Below are 17,497 nucleotides of genomic sequence, written 5' to 3' on the forward strand. Positions count from 1 at the left end.
TGGACCACTAGGAAGAAAGTCCTCTTGCACATATGGGAACACACTGAAAAGAGTAAAATGTTTTCTAAAACAAAAGCAGTAGATTTTTTCAGAATATACCGAACACTTCCACATAATCTAATTTATCAACATAAGTCAACAAATTCCAGTGCATCTGTACAATAACTTTCTTTCTAGTGTAACTAATTGGCAATTGATTGGCAGGCTTCAACCAGATTCAGGTGCAAGCAATGGGTTTTCAGTCATATTCCAGAATGGACAGGAACTAATCCAAGGGGCCAGGGGCAGACTAGTCAGACAGACTGCAGCTATCAGAGATCCAAGGGGTCAGAGGGAGATACGTAACCAAGTCAAGCAGGCAGCTAAGTTGCCAACATGGCAGTCTGTGCGAGAGTTCTCAAAGAGCAAGATAATATGTGCCAATACGAATTGTATGGCCTGAGGAAAAAAGCATGAAACAATAGCTAAGTAGAGCAGTGCCTTTCAGTTGCATTCAAAGGTGTTTTGAGGCTTTCTGAAGCCTTCCCAGGCTTCGGAAAGCCTCCCGTACCTGACTAGAAGAAGTCACACCTGGGAGCTCAGGTGAGGCCCTCCACTGCAGGTTCAGAACCCACGTTGAGGCAAATTCACGGGTTCCAAACCTGCAAATAGAGAGGGCATATCTATAGTACTTTATCTGGTCAACATCTCGGTGGCACTGCAGAATAGCAAGAATAAATGAGAGCAGCTCAGTAGTGCAGGGAGTAAGGAGTTTGAACCTGGTTTGAGACCCACAGACAGTACTTATGCTGGTTTATTGCTGTAGGCTCTATACCAGTGATTTTAAACCAGTGTATAACGAAAGGTCCACAGGTGTGCGGCAGGAGGTTGGACCATGGTAGCTGAAAATAGGGGAAAATCTCTTCTGGATTCTGCAGCTCTGTTTCTAGGAGAACTTCCTCTAGCAACAAATTGTCCCTCCTCCTCTGCGGGCTAGTCCTAAATTTCCACTGATTGCCCATTTGAGATATGATGCCAAAGCAGCATCAAGACATGCTAAACAGTAGGGGTCTCCACACCCCAGCCCGGGGGCCAGATGCGGCCCACGGCGAGCCTCTATCCGGCCCGCGGCCAGCCTCTGATTCCCTGAGAGTCTCTGGCCCAGTTGACCAAACACAACTGGAGTTGTGCTTGTGGGGTGGGGGAATGGGGGTCCATTTAAGTGTGTGCTTTGGGCTGCGTTGGTGGTTGGAGAAATCTTGAACACTTGAGCCCATTTATTCATTCATCTAAGTTCCATCTCCAATGTATTTATTTAAATTTTATATTAAATTTTTTTTTCAGGCCCTCCACACTATGCCAGATGTTTAATGGGGCCCTTCAACCGAAAAGTTTAGAGACCCCTGCTATACAATACGGGTGAGAAAGCATGAAGCACAAATAATAGAAAGATAAATAAGAAATGTTCAAGCTTTGTAACTATTTACTGGGTATAAATTGAGGGTCCACTGGATTAAAATATGTTTAATATTCGTGGCGAGTAAATATATTTAACAATTTAAAAGCTTCTTAAATATTGTGGCTTTCAAACATCTGAAGTTTATCGTATGTGGGGCATTTGGTGGGCCGCTGTGAAATACAGGAAGCTGGACTAGATGGGCCTATGGCCTGATCCAGTGGGGCTGTTCTTATGTTCTTATGTTCTTATGTTCTTATGTTACAAGACAAAGGCAGGGTAGGAGAAGAAATTGGGAAAGGTAGGGAGATGGGATGTGATAGACAGTTTGGCACAGTGAGAGGATGCGGGGACAAAGGAGCGAATAAGCAGCCCATCCTGGGGCATTCCGTGTATAAATGCTTTTATGCGAATGCCCGAAGTCTACGAGCAAAGGTGGGAGAACTGGAATGTCTGGTGACAAGGGAAAATATTGACATAGTGGGCATAACGGAAACCTGGTGGAATGCGGAGAATCAGTGGGATACCGCAATCCCGGGCTATAAACTCTACAGGAGGGACAGGCAGGGGCGTGTTGGAGGTGGGGTGGCCCTTTATGTTAAAGAAGGGATAGAATCCAGCAAAGTAGAGATTGAAGGTGGGTCCGACTCCACCGTAGAATCTCTGTGGGTTAAATTACCAGGCTTGAGCAGCGATGTAATACTGGGGGTGTGCTATCGTCCTCCAGACCAGAAATCTGATGGGGACCTTGAAATGAGGAAACAGATCAGGGAGGTGACAAGGAAGGACAGGGTTGTAATCATGGGGGACTTCAATTATCCTCATATTGACTGGGTCAATTTGTGTTCTGGTCACGATAAGGAAACCGGATTTCTTGACGTGCTAAATGACTGTGGCTTAGATCAGCTAGTTACGGAGCCCACCAGAGGACAGGTGACTCTGGATTTAATTTTGTGCGGTACGCAGGACCTGGTTAGAGATGTAAACGTTACTGAGCCATTGGGGAACAGTGATCATGCTGCGATCCGTTTTGATGTGCACGTTGGGGGAAGAATACCAGGCAAATCTCTAACAAAAACCCTTGACTTCCGACGGGCGGACTTCCCTCAAATGAGGAGGCTGGTTAGAAGGAGGTTGAAAGGGAGGGTAAAAAGAGTCCAGTCTCTCCAGAGTGCATGGAGGCTGCTTAAAACAACAGTAATAGAGGCCCAGCAGAAGTGTATACCGCAAATAAAGAAGGGTTCCACTAAATCCAGGAGAGTGCCTGCATGGCTAACCAGCCAAGTTAGAGAGGCTGTGAAGGGCAAGGAAGCTTCCTTCCGTAAATGGAAGTCTTGCCCTAATGAAGAGAATAAAAAGGAACATAAACTGTGGCAAAAGAAATGTAAGAAGGTGATAGGGGAGGCCAAGCGAGACTATGAGGAACGCATGGCCAGCAACATTAAGGGGAATAATAAAAGCTTCTTCAAATATGTTAGAAGCAGGAAACCCGCCAGAGAAGCGGTTGGCCCTCTGGATGGTGAGGGAGGGAAAGGGGAGATAAAAGGAGACTTAGAGATGGCAGAGAAATTAAATGAGTTCTTTGCATCTGTCTTCACGGCAGAAGACCTCGGGCAGATACCGCTGCCCGAACGGCCCCTCCTGACCGAGGAGTTAAGTCAGATAGAGGTTAAAAGAGAAGATGTTTCAGACCTCATTGATAAATTAAAGATCAATAAGTCACCGGGCCCTGATGGCATACACCCAAGGGTTATTAAGGAATTGAAGAATGAAGTTGCAGATCTCTTGACTAAGGTATGCAACTTGTCCCTGAAAACGGCCACGGTACCAGAAGATTGGAGGATAGCAAATGTCACGCCTATTTTTAAAAAGGGAAAGAGGGGGGACCCGGGAAACTATAGGCCGGTCAGCCTAACATCTATACCGGGTAAGATGGTGGAATGCCTCATCAAAGATAGGATCTCAAAACACATAGACAAACAGGCCTTGCTGAGGGAGAGTCAGCATGGCTTCTGTAAGGGTAAGTCTTGCCTCACGAACCTTATAGAATTCTTTGAAAAGGTCAACAGGCATGTGGATGCGGGAGAACCCGTGGACATTATATATCTGGACTTTCAGAAGGCGTTTGACACGGTCCCTCACCAAAGGCTACTGAAAAAACTCCACAGTCAGGGAATTAGAGGACAGGTCCTCTCGTGGATTGAGAACTGGTTGGAGGCCAGGAAGCAGAGAGTGGGTGTCAATGGGCAATTTTCACAGTGGAGAGAGGTGAAAAGCGGTGTGCCCCAAGGATCTGTCCTGGGACCGGTGCTTTTCAACCTCTTCATAAATGACCTGGAGACAGGGTTGAGCAGTGAAGTGGCTAAGTTTGCAGACGACACCAAACTTTTCCGAGTGGTAAAGACCAGAAGTGATTGTGAGGAGCTCCAGAAGGATCTCTCCAGACTGGCAGAATGGGCAGCAAAATGGCAGATGCGCTTCAATGTCAGTAAGTGTAAAGTCATGCACATTGGGGCAAAAAATCAAAACTTTAGATATAGGCTGATGGGTTCTGAGCTGTCTGTGACAGATCAGGAGAGAGATCTTGGGGTGGTGGTGGACAGGTCGATGAAAGTGTCGACCCAATGTGCGGCAGCAGTGAAGAAGGCCAATTCTATGCTTGGGATCATTAGGAAGGGTATTGAGAACAAAACGGTTAGTATTATACTGCCGTTGTACAAATCTATGGTAAGGCCACACCTGGAGTATTGTGTCCAGTTCTGGTCGCCGCATCTCAAAAAAGACATAGTGGAAATGGAAAAGGTGCAAAAGAGAGCGACTAAGATGATTACGGGGCTGGGGCACCTTCCTTATGAGGAAAGGCTACGGCGTTTGGGCCTCTTCAGCCTAGAAAAGAGACGCTTGAGGGGGGACATGATTGAGACATACAAAATTATGCAGGGGATGGACAGAGTGGATAGGGAGATGCTCTTTACACTCTCACATAATACCAGAACCAGGGGACATCCACTAAAATTGAGTGTTGGGCGGGTTAGGACAGACAAAAGAAAATATTTCTTTACTCAGCGCGTGGTCGGTCTGTGGAACTCCTTGCCACAGGATGTGGTGCTGGCGTCTAGCCTAGACGCCTTTAAAAGGGGATTGGACGAGTTTCTGGAGGAAAAATCCATTATGGGGTACAAGCCATGATGGGTATGCGCAACCTCCTGATTTTAGGAATGGGTTAAGTCAGAATGCCAGATGTAGGGGAGGGCACCAGGATGAGGTCTCTTGTTATCTGGTGTGCTCCCTGGGGCATTTGGTGGGCCGCTGTGAGATACAGGAAGCTGGACTAGATGGGCCTATGGCCTGATCCAGTGGGGCTGTTCTTATGTTCTTATGTTATGTGGCTCTTGCAATTCTGGCCACTCCTGATCTATTTAGATCTTGAATTACTCCTCACAACAAATTTAAGTTGTACCCATTAATCCACATGGAGGTGTGTATTATAATACCACCAATAACTGATTTATTTATTTTTAAATCAAACTTTATGTAGTAGCAACACTATCACATTCCAATACGTGTTTGAAGCTTGTTCAATTTATCTTAGCCGTAACAAGTTGAAAGCTTTACAAGAGTCGCTCTCATTTCCGCTTGCATACCTGTCAGTAAAACCACATACCCTGCTGAGGAAAAACCCACTGAATAAATGTTAAATGAAGTAGAATACACATGGGCTAGCGTTACAGCTTTTTATATTAAGAACCAGGTTTAAATGTGATGGAATTACGCTACTTTAAAAATAAATACTGCAGTATCATAAAGGGAACTTTCTCTTTAAAATGTTGCGTTCTTAATATGAAGAGTTCTCTCTGCTTCTGAAATCATGTGTTCATTTGATACATTACAAACAAGATTGTCTGATCTTTTCTTCAAAGCTTTACACATTATCACACATGTACACGCCCCATAAAAGACCCAGATCTTTATAGGGTTGGCAACCTGCAAGCCAGCAAGTCCTCCCTTATCTTCATATCAACAGAATCTGCATTCTAAGGTTTTGCACTAACTTTGAATGTTTTCAAGTAAACCAGCTTGCAGTGTCCCTTATACAGTATAATTATGCGTATTTTTACCCAATCTCTCAAAGTCATATTTACACTTAGTGTTATACTAATCAATACATACACACACTTGAAACATTTCAAGAGGGTAAAAATCAAGCCCCCTCCCATCAATATTTATTTAGAAGCGCTATTAGATTTCAAAGCACGTGCTTCCACTTGTTCAGCCTTAGCACAATATACAGTGGTCCTCAGTATACAAAGGGGTTCCTTTCCGGAACCCTCTGTGGATACCAAATTCCACAGATAATGAAATCCACGGGGGCCGACACAAAACCACCATTTCTTACCTGGTGTAGCCAACCTTCCAGAGGTTGCACTCAGCCTTAAGAACATAAGAACAGCCCCGCTGGATCAGGCCATAGGCCCATCTAGTCCAGCTTCCTGTGTCTCACAGTGGCCCACCAAATGCTCCAGGGAGCACACAAGACAACAAGAGACCTGCATCCTGGTGCCCTCCCTTGCATCTGACATAGCCCATTTCTAAAATCAGGAGGTTGCACATACCCATTTTGGCTTGTAACCCGTGATGGATTTTCTGGAGGTCACAGGCAGACTCCCAACATCCTCAGAAGTCTCCCAGATATAACTGGAAGGCACTTTGGATCACATCCAGGAAGTCCTCCAAGGCCCTCAAGTTGCAGTCTTGGTATCTATAGATATTCACATCCACTGATATTCAAATTCACAGATGCCAAGCCCACAGATAAGGAGGTCCCACTGCACCTCATTATGAGACTCAAACAGTTTACACTCCACTTCCATTTTATCTCAGTAAGGGCACAACCCTAACCCCTTATGTCAGTGCTTTCCAGCACTCGCATAGTGGTACCAATGGGACATGTGCTGCATCCTACAGTTGGGTGTCACTCACAGAGGCATCCTCAAAGTAAGGGAATGTTTGTTCCCTTACCTTGGAGCTTTATTGCCCTTATGTCCGTGCTGGAAAGCACGGACATACGGGGTTAGGATTGTGCCCTAAAAGCAGTGAAATGTCATGTCCCAAATAGCACTTTGCAGTAGATTCCGTTCCTTTGAAATGTGGCTCCCCTGTGGCAAGATCCATAATCTGTGATGTCAAAGGCCCTCTTATTATCCTCTGAACTCCCCTAGACATTTCTGAAAATAGCACTACCTATAAATATTGAATGACATCTACTACGCTCATAGCCTGCTCTTCTCTTAGGAAGCTCCTAAACAGTCACATATTCAGCCACTGACCAGGCATCGGTCAAGCACTGACATGCTTGGTTTTAACAATGCAAATCACTCATCATGCAAATCACTCCACAGCCACAATATTGGTACTTGCTTAACAGCAGGACAGGTAACATCCGTGGTTCCCAAACTGTGTGCCAAAGTGCCCATAGGTGCAGCGTACTCTTCTTCCTGGCTTGCCAGGCCATGACTATGTGAGAATTCATGTGATGATGCCACCATGACAGGGCACCATGGTCTAAGGGCACTGCAGGAATAATAAGTTTGAGAACCACTGGGTAACCAAGTAGCTTTGCACTTTTGGACTTCAAAAATTCTAAACTAAGTGAGCTCTCTCACATCATTTCTATGACCTAATTATTATCTCATTGTGTTGATATAGAGCAGGGGTGCTCCCACTTTTTTGGCTCGAGAGCTACTTTGAAACCCAGCAAGGCCTGGAGATCTACCAGAGTTTTTTTTACAATGTTCGCGCCATCATAACATATAACATTTATGTGTACAATGTATGTTGGTGTACCTTGAGCTCCACTGAGTATAACAGGACTTACTCCTAAGTAGACATGCCTAGGATTAGGCTGTGAGGCTGCAATCCTAGCCACACTTACCTGGGAGTAAGCCCCATTGAGTACAATGGGCCTTACTCCCAGCGTTTCCTCCCAGAGGCACCTGAAGGGGGGGGGTCGGCACTCCGCGATCTACTCATTTTGCCTCACGATCTACCGGTAGATCGCGATCCACCTATTGAGCACCCCTGATATAGAGTATATCCAAAATAAAGCATCTTTATGCTATTTACAGCCCCATTCTATCCTTCCCTCCCCCTGCCAATGCAGCTGCACCAAGGAGGCCTGCTCTGCATCCTGAAGTGAAAAATATTTTCTCTGCTGCTCACCAATGAGTCTCCTTGGATCTGCTCTTTAGCTGGCACAAGTCGGAGGAGAAAAGGGGGCATGCCAACTGCTGTCAGAGAGGATAGCATCCAGGATAAGTGCTCACACCAGGTGCCACACCTCCCTCTTCCATCACACCCCTGCCTTCCCCACATCCTGTAGCAAGGGGTTCCACAGACTAATCACACACTGAGTAAAGAAATATTTTCTTTTTTCTGTTCAAACTCTCCTGACACTAGGTTTTAGTGGACATCCCGTTTCTGGTATTGTGTGAGAGGGGAAAAAAATCCCTCTATCCATTCTCTGCATAATTTTGCATGTCTCAACCATTTTCCTCACTCAGGTGCCTTTTTCTCTAGACCAGGGGTGCCCAAACCCCGGCCCGGGGGCCACTTGCAGCCCTCAGGGGCTCCCAAGCAGGTCTGCAGGGAACTCCCAGTCTCCAATGAGCCTCTGGTCCTCCGGAGACTTGCCGGAGCCCGTGCTGGCCCAACGCAACTGCTTTCAGCATGAGGACAACTGTTCAACCTTTCACCTGAGCTGTGGGATGAGGGCTCTCCCAGCTACTTGCTGTTTCACATCTGTGATACAGCAGTGACAGCAAAGGAAAGGTAGGCCTTGCTTTGTGCAAGGTCTTTTACAGGACTTGAGCTACTGCAAGACCTTCATTCATTCATATAAGTTCCATCTCTAATAAATTCATTTATGTGAATTTATTCAAATTTTAAATGTAAATTAATTCTTTTTCCCCCGGTCCCCGACACAGTGTCAGAGAGATGATGTGGCCCTCCTGCCAAAATGTTTGGACACCCCTGCTCTAGACTAAAGAGCCTCAAACACTATAGCCTTTCCTCATAAGGGAGGTGCCGCAGCCCAGTAATCATCTTGGTCACTTCCTTCTGCACCTTTTCCATTTCCACTATATAAGAACATAAGAACAGCCCCACTGAATCAGGCCATAGGCCCATCTAGTCCAGCTTCCTGTATCTCACAGCAGCCCACCAAATGCCCCAGGGAGCACACCTGATAACAAGAAACCTGCATCCTGTTGCCCTCCCTTGCATCTGACATAGCCCATTTCTAAAATCAGGAGGTTGCACATACGCATCATGGCTTGTAACCCATAATGGATTTTTCCTCCAGAAACTTGTCCAATCCCCTTTTAAAGGCATCCAGGCCAGATGCCGTCACCACATCCTGTGGCAAGGAGTTCCACAGACCAACCACACGCTGAGTAAAGAAATATTTTCTTTTGACTCTCCCAACACTCGATTTTAGTGGATGTCCCCTAGTTCTGGTATTATGTGAGAGTGTAAAGAGCACCTCTCTATCCACTTTATCTTTCCCATGCATAATTTTGTATGTCTCAATCATATCCCCCCTTAGGCAACTCTTTTCTAGGCTGAAGAGGCCCAAACACCGTAGCCTTTCCTCTGGAGCTCTTCACAATCACTTCTGGTCTTCATCACTCGGAAAAGTTTGGTGTCGTCTGCAAACGACTTGGACTTAGTCGAGCCCTTCTTCCTTTGTGGTATACACTTCCGCTGGGCCTCTGTTACTGTTGTTTTAAGCAGCCTCCATGCACTCTGGAGAGATTGAACTCTTTTTACCTTTCCTTTCAACCTCCTTCTAACCAGCCTCCTCATTTGAGGGAAGTCCGCTCTTCGGAAGTCAAGGGTTTTCATGAGAGATTTGCCCAGTATTCTTCCCCCGACGTGCATGTCGAAACGGATCGCAGCATGATCACTGTTCCCCAATGGCTCAGTAACACTGACGTCTCTAACCAGGTCCTGAATACCGCACAATATTAAATTCAGAGTCACCTGTCCTCTGGTGGGCTCCATGACTAGCTGCTCTAAGGCACAGTCATTTAGCATGTCAAGGAATCTGGTCTCCTTTTTGTGACCAGAACACAAATTGACCCAGTCTATATGAGGATAATTGAAGTCTCTCATGATTACAACCCTGTCCCTCCTTGTCACCTCCCTGATCTGTTTCCTCATTTCAAGGTCCCCATCCGATTTCTGGTCTGGAGGACGATAGTACGTCCCCAGTATTACTTCGCTCCTCAGGCCTAGTAATTTAACCCATAGAGATTCTATGGTGGAGTCGGACCCACCTTCAATCTCTACTTTGCTGGATTCTATCCCTTCCTTAACGTAAACTCCCACCCCACCTCCAACATGCCCCTCCCTGTCCCTCCTGTAGAGTTTATAGCCCAGGATTGCAGTATCCCACTGATTCTCCGCATTCCACCAGGTTTCTGTTATGCCCACTATGTCAATGTTTTCCCTTGTCACCAGACATTCCAGTTCTCCCATCCTTGCTCAGAGACTTCGGGCATTTGCATAAAAGCATTTGTACATGGAATGCCCCAGGATGGGCTGCTTATTCGCTTCTTTATCCCTGAATCCTAGCATTGTGCCAAACCGTCTATCACATCCCATCATGCTACCATTCCCAATTTCTTCTCCTACTCTGTCTTTACTTTGTTGTTCTCGAACCTCCCCATCCTCATCCCACAGGGATGAGGAGTCACGAACTGGATAAGCAAACATAAGATCCACTATATGGAAGGTGATCTTTATGGAAACCTTAAGCAGAAACAATTGTGCAACAAAAATACAGACCTCCTGCAGTTGACATTTAGTGGTCTTCTATAAAAGCAGCAGCCATGATGAAAACATGGTTAAATCAGCATCCTTTTGCAGATGTATCTTATGTTCACTAAGATCCACTATTCCCAAACAATGATGTCACTATGAAATATGTTTGGAGCTGGCTCAAATAGTTGTTTTGCTGGCTTCAGTCACTAGTCTGAATTTCACCCACACAGCATCACAACCTACACTAAAGTGGGCTGTGCTTCATAATGAAAGTGAAATAATGAAAGTGAAATAATGAAAGCTACAATAAGAATATACTTCCCATTCACACGATCCCAAACACTGGAGATGACCACTTTCACCTCAACAGTTCAATCAAAATATATGTGACAAATTCCTCAGCAAACCTATGCAGTTATAGTTCCATTAAAAGTCAGTGAAATGTAGTTTTAAAATGTTTTTGAAACAATTAAGGCTGAACTTTCATATCCATAAGGGAAATGATTCTAAGAAAAAGGTTAATTTATTGATAGCTGTTTTACTTTAGTTAAACAAAATAAGCTCGAGTTCTCCAAATTAGCCTTCAGCATTCTAAAGGACTCTAAACAAGTCTTCTGTTCCTATAATGCGATTACTTCCCCATTAACTTCATTTCTGTTGCCAAGCAACGGTGAAGCTTTTAAGCCATTTTTTCCAAAATTGCAGCAGGATGCATGATGCAAAAGCACAGCAATTAATCTCATTTTAATACCAAACAGTAAATCTTAACACTTGGACACTTTACTGAAAATAGATTAATAACTGCACAGTCCAGGACAATGCAGAGAAACAGAAACAAAATTTTAGGTTTTTTTCCTACGTTAGACGTGCACTCATAAACATAAAAATGTATGTACTTGAGATTGTAGCAATGTGGTAAGGGTAAGTATGAAGAAAACTTCTGATAATTACTGACAAAATTAGTAGATTTTCACTCTTACAAATAAATGTTACTCAGTTTCTGAATGTTCACATCAAATACTGTAGTTTAAACCATAACAGTTTAGTGAAGCATTATCTATTCTTAGAAGATCAAAGAGAAAACGTCTTTTTAAAAATCCTAATTATTGAAAATCAGTAAGTCAGTTCCAGTTGGACATCAAGAAGAAATTCTTGACAGTAAGGGTGGGTTTGGCTGTAAATCAGATTGCTGAGGGAGGGGGTGGATTCTCCCTCATTAGAGATCTCCAAGCAGACAACTGACAGGCAACAAGTGGACATGCTCTTAACAGTGTTTCCCCAAGTTTGTCCTCCACTGTACCACCTCATACAGTCCACCTATTTGAAGTACCACTGGAAGCAGTTGGTGAGGACATCATAGCCAGTTACTTCTGGGTTAGAAGGTAAGATGCAATGCGACAAACACCATTAATAGGCTTGGGGCAGATGGGAGGGCTTTTCTGAGCATGGAAAAGCATGCTTTGCCCACAGAGCCAAGCCTCCTACTGCTGTTTGCTGTGTTGTGTTCCTGGTCTCACCGCCCGGCAATAGGAGGTCCAGCGAGTACCACCAGACACCATTCTAGTCCCACTGCTACAGAAGATGACCCTTCCAACTCTATGATTCTAGTCAGGGTGCATTTTGAAACCAGGATCCTGCAGAAAAGAGCCACGCTGCTGTGACATTCCAGAAATGGAAACCAAAGTGCTTGCTCAAATAGCTATTGACTTCTGCCACTCTTTATCTCAACCTGATATGTCCAATGCTGAAAGACCCAGCAACCTTTCCCTATATAAGAAAAACCCTAAAGTAGCAGTGCCTAGCAAGCATCGCCATGGAGATGTGAAGGACAAAATACACTATTAGAAGAAAAACTCATTACTGAGCTAATGGCATAGCACCAATCCATCAAACATACACGGTTTTAGCTTCTACTATGTCATAATTTTCTCAATTTATAGTGAAAACTGAGATGCCTGATTTTGTCACAGTTGTCATGCTCAATCCAAAAATGATGACACATGTACTAAATCACATCAGCTTTAAGCCTTTGTCTATTCCATATGTATCTGTACAATTTTCAGACTGCCCAACCAGTTCTGATACAATACAGTACTACGAATTATATACAAATCCCAGCAACTGAATTACTATATATAAGTTGTTCAGAGGTACAAAACTTCAGAGGCAATAGACCTGAGACACATGCAAAGCCCTATTTGAGGTTCCCATGAACAAGCTCTTTGGATACTGCTGGTGCCATGTTTTGGGTTAAATGACAACTTTTATTTTAACCAAAATTCCTAGGCACTCATTCACACTTACCACCGGTCATATATATTTTAACCACACAGTCAGCCCAATCCTATGCATGTCTACTCATAAATAAGTCCCATTGAGTTCAGTAGGAACTACTTCCAGGTAACTGTGTATAGGATTGCAGCCTAAAGCAAACAAAATGAAATGTGTTACTTAAATAACGCTGAAATAGCAAGAAGTATAAATTTCAGAGCTGAGAACCTGAATTGCAAGTAAATGATTGACATCAATATCAAACCTACATTAGATCACACGTGTCTACTGCTTTCTTTAACCAACATGTTGCCCTTCTTGCATGTGAAGTAGCTCAGCGGAATGCTGCTATTTCTCTTCTGCTGATCTCCAATGCAATGTTTATACCATCCAAAAATAACTGAGACACTTCCTTAAAGTTCTTTATCTGGTTGCACCACCTTCAATTCATGACTCTTCTAAAATCACCAGGAAATCGCAAAATACTTTCTTCTTAACACAATGCCCATTCTTAAAATAGCATTAAACTCAGTCTCTGAGAGAACTATTCCTATTTGTATCACTTTTGACATGAGAAGAGAGATGGTTATTTCTAAGAAGTTAGGTTTTTGCAGTATTTCTTAATCCCAGTACAGTGGCATAGCTAGAGGGGGTGCAAAGCACTACATTTTGCAGGGAGACTGAGTATAGCGTGTAAGCAGACCCTCCCCCTCCCCTATGCGACCATTCCAGGTGGGGGAGGAAAATGGTTCCAAAAATGGCTCTAAAGGGGGGAAGGTGGAGATGGGAGGGACAGATTGCATGCTGCACTGAGACTCCCTACAAAGCTTAGTGTTCTGCACCCCCTCTAAGCTACGCCACTGCCCCAGTGTACAAAGTAGCCTTATCATTAGCCTTGAAAGATTATGAATCCACAGAAATATAATAAATTTAAGGAAAACATGAAATCAAATCTCTGACAGCGAAAAGAGAAAAGATAACATGGTCTTTGAATTTATATTTCAATGCTTTAATAGTTATACTACATGTAATTTATAATTTCTGCTTGAGGATACACTAGGCAAATTTATGGCCTGCAGCCCAATTCTATTCATGCTTACCCAGAAGTAAGTTCCACCATTTTCAATGACAGGTTGGCAACCTTCAGTCTCGAAAGACTATGGTATCGCGCTCTGAAAGGTGGTTCTGGAACAGCGTCTAGTGTGGCTGAAAAGGCCGATTCGGGAGTGACAATCCCTTCCACACTGGGAGCAAGTGCAGTCTGTCCCTGGCCTGTCTCCCTGGCTATGGGCCTTCCTTCTTTGCCTCTTAGCCTCAGACTGTTGGCCAAGTATCTCTTCAAACTGGGAAAGGCCATGTTGCACAGCCTGCCTCCAAGCGGGCCGCTCAGAGGCCAGGGTTTCCCACTTGTTGAGATCCACTCCTAAGGCCTTCAGATCCCTCTTGCAGATGTCCTTGTATCGCAGCTGTGGTCTACCCGTAGGACGCTTTCCTTGCACGAGTTCTCCATAGAGGAGATCCTTTGGGATCCGCCCATCATCCATTCTCACGACATGACCGAGCCAACGCAGGCGTCTCTGTTTCAGTAGTGCATACATGCTAGGGATTCCAGCACGTTCCAGGACTGTGTTGTTTGGAACTTTGTCCTGCCAGGTGATGCCGAGAATACGTCGGAGGCAGCGCATGTGGAAAGCATTCAATGAAACATTCAATGTGGAAAGCATTTTCAATGAACTCACTCTAGTATGCATGCATAGGCCACATTTCTAAATATGGAGTAAACCCAACTGAGTCCCAAGTCAATGGGACTTAGTCCTGAGCAGACATAGATAGGATTGTGCTGTTAATTGCAGGAAAGTTGCACATAATTCTGTATAACATTCCTATGTCAACAAGGTTAAGAAGATCCAGAGGTAAAGAACATTATGACTTTAAATAATTTTAATCCATTGGCAAGACAGATACTACCAGAATCAATTCTGTGAGAACAACAGTTTATTTAGTTCATTTCATTTGGATTTAAAAAAAAAAAAGTATACTGCTTAGGTCAGTGCTTCCCAATTTGTGAACCAGGTTCCCCAGGGAACCATGGAAAGCAGCCAGGGGAGCCACAGAACCCTAGCAAAAAGCATACAGTGTGTAGGGCTGTAGTCCTAATGGGGAGCCATGGCCAATGGCCCAGTAGGTCAAGGGAGTCACCAGTTGAAAAAATTCGGGTACCACTGGGTTAGAGCCAAATCCTGGGCTTGACTCACCGGACGTTTGTGAGGCCTAACACCAGGACAATGCCCATGCTAGCCCTGCGCTGTCCGGCACTGGGCTAATGCTGGGCAGGCGCTCAGCCTCCACCATTTGACAGTCGCACAGACTGCTGAGCCGCGGAGAGGAAAGCGGGGGCAGGGGGAGGCGGGGAGGAGACATTCCGGGGAGGGGGGAGGTGGGGAGAGGGCGAGAAGAGGGCGGGGAGCAGGCGTGATGGGGAGGCAGGAGGTGGGGAGAGGATGGGCGGGAGGCGTTCCGGGGAGGGAAGGAGGTGGGACCGGTGGAGTTCTGCTCCACCGGATCCTGCGCATTCATATGGGGTTCAGCACCTGACACGAACGCTCTTACTTCACCGCTAACCTTTTGGTCGACCATTGTGGGGCTACTTTCCTTACCCGGGAGAAGGGGGCGAAAGTCCCCTTCTCCCAAGGTGCCGCCCACGGCTGCTGCTGGCGCGCAGGATGCGGCCGTAGCCATTTTCGATGCCGCTGCTGCCGCGTGCCATAGGAGCTCGGGATTGGGCTGTTAGTCATTACACAAAGATGAGGTCTTGGTTTCTCGCAGGTACTATATGGATTCCATATGGCATGGAAATAAAGCACAAGGAACAAGAATAAATACTGGAAGCTCCCTACCTTATACATTTGATATGCATTCTGCTTTGTAAATGCTTTGTCATAAGTAAATAACAGTGCATGGCTTTTCCTCTGGAAGGACTGGGAGGATTACTCATTGTTTGGAGCATGATTCAGGAAGGCAGAGTGCAGTGTTAAGTGCTAAATCTACTCAGCTCCTGTAAATCCCTCATTAGAAAGAAAACTATCAAACTCAGTAGTGCACATGAACACACATTAGAATGGCTCGGTCAGTCACGTGCACTTGACAAGCAACAGTAGCGTAGCTATGGTGGGGTGGCATGGTAACTATTGCAGGCAGTATTGCAGGCGCCGTGATGTGACATGTAAGCAACAATTCCCACTTGCTGTGGGAGCCATTCTGCCCAAAAGGACTCCCACAGCAGGTGGGAAGGGCCGCTTACGTGGTGCTTTGTGGCACCTGCAGTACTTACCATGTCACCCCACCGTAGCTACGCTACTGACAAGCAGTGCATCATTTATTCCTCTCCTCCTACTACACACACGCACAATTTTATTAACAACAAAACAGGCCTTCAATTGTATGTTTTATATTTATTAATCAGATATGATCAAAATTAAAGGGACACAAACTATTCCATTAGTTTGTTCAATCCAAAATATCCACCCCAAAGGAAATGGAAAACATTAGAAGCCTAAATATAGACAAAACACTCAAAAGTTCTCATCGGAATTCCATCATTTTATCCTGCAATTTTTTTAAATGTCTTTGTATACATTTTATGAGTCCATACTAATAAATTTCAACACAGTTAATAAAGTAAATGCATAAGAAAGCCAACCAGATGCACATTTTTAATGTCTCCAAATCTGTTCAAAGGTATGCTATCAGCAAAGAGATAAAGGTCATGCATAATTCACATGCTAGCTTAAAGCTGTGTCACGGAGTATTCTTACTTCATTTCTTTCCCCTTTACAGAAAAGCAAACAATTCTCTTTGGTGCTAAAATAACAAATATTTCCCCTCACTGAAGCATGCATTGAGCTATATTAAGATACAAGTTCTCCCAAAAGGTAGCATGGAACGATACCCAGATCTGAAAACTCCACAGTATTATGATTTGCTTAGTAATTATCCAGGTTCCGAATATGTATTTAGAAGGGAAGGGGCAAAGATAGAGAGAAAAAGGACAAAATAATTCCAAGACAGTGGATAACTCTGGAGTGCTCCTTAGTTTTTGCAAGGACAGTTCTTATACTGGCACCAAGCAAGGACTACCAACTGACACAGAAGTATATTCACAGGATGATATGCAAATCAAGCAGAGCATTAATAAAAGCAATAACTGTCACCTTGATTATACTTAACACGCTGCACAATAAAATTACCTAACATGAAAAAGAAAACCAGTCTGAAAACAGTTAAAGGGAGATCACCCAACTCACCAAAAGAATGAATGCAAGTATCAATAAGGTCATCTAGGCTGGCTCCCTTGGCGAAGTGCCCCAAGGACATTGTTATGCTGATCTCGGAGGCTTGGGCAAGACCTGAATGGGAGCAACAGATCTGCTTCAGCTCAACAGCTGCCTTCAGACCAGTGCTGCATCCTTGCAAAGATTTCCTAAAGGAAAAAGCAACAGTCACATGCAAGAACAGGGAGCACTGACACTTAAGTGAGAAATTTCACAAGAGCCTCTTGACAGCAGGTTGGAAGAGGAGAGACTTGACTATTAAGCTCCCAGGAATTGGGTTATTCAAAATATTCCCCTCCCACTTGCAAAATGCATCAAATAAGGTCTCCCATTCCCTTCCACAAATACAGTACACTTATTATGCTATATGTACCAAGAACTGCCTGTGGCTCTTACAGCACACAGAGTTCTTCATAATTCTCAAAATCCCTGAGGAATTTTAATCTATTGCTTTCAGCCTTAATGCGTAGGTTCAAGTTCACAAACAAATCAGCATCCACCCCTCATGTAATCAATGCAGTTCAGCAAAAATAAAGGTGTGTATTAAAAAGGGGGGGGATCAAACAAATGACTGTCCAGTTTCTCATAGAGAAACAGATTTCTCATAGAATCATAGAGTTGGAAGGGACCTAAATGT

The 17,497-nt window shown here is 44.5% G+C and overlaps 1 protein-coding gene across 1 annotated transcript in view; it reads right to left on the reverse strand.

The window, feature by feature from the left end:
- The window catches only part of RASGRP1 (RAS guanyl releasing protein 1), a 58,309-nt gene extending 41,401 nt beyond the window's left edge, over positions 1 to 16,908 (reverse strand). Inside the window, exon 1 of the mRNA XM_066612288.1 lies at positions 16,834 to 16,908. Coding sequence (XP_066468385.1) covers positions 16,834 to 16,903 — 70 coding nt within the window. The 5' untranslated portion in view covers positions 16,904 to 16,908. The remainder of the gene's footprint in view (positions 1 to 16,833) is intronic.
- Between the last annotated feature and the right edge of the window lie 589 nt (positions 16,909 to 17,497).

The sequence above is a fragment of the Tiliqua scincoides genome, chromosome 1 (genome assembly GCF_035046505.1).
Source record: "Tiliqua scincoides isolate rTilSci1 chromosome 1, rTilSci1.hap2, whole genome shotgun sequence".
Classification (NCBI taxonomy): domain Eukaryota; kingdom Metazoa; phylum Chordata; class Lepidosauria; order Squamata; family Scincidae; genus Tiliqua; species Tiliqua scincoides.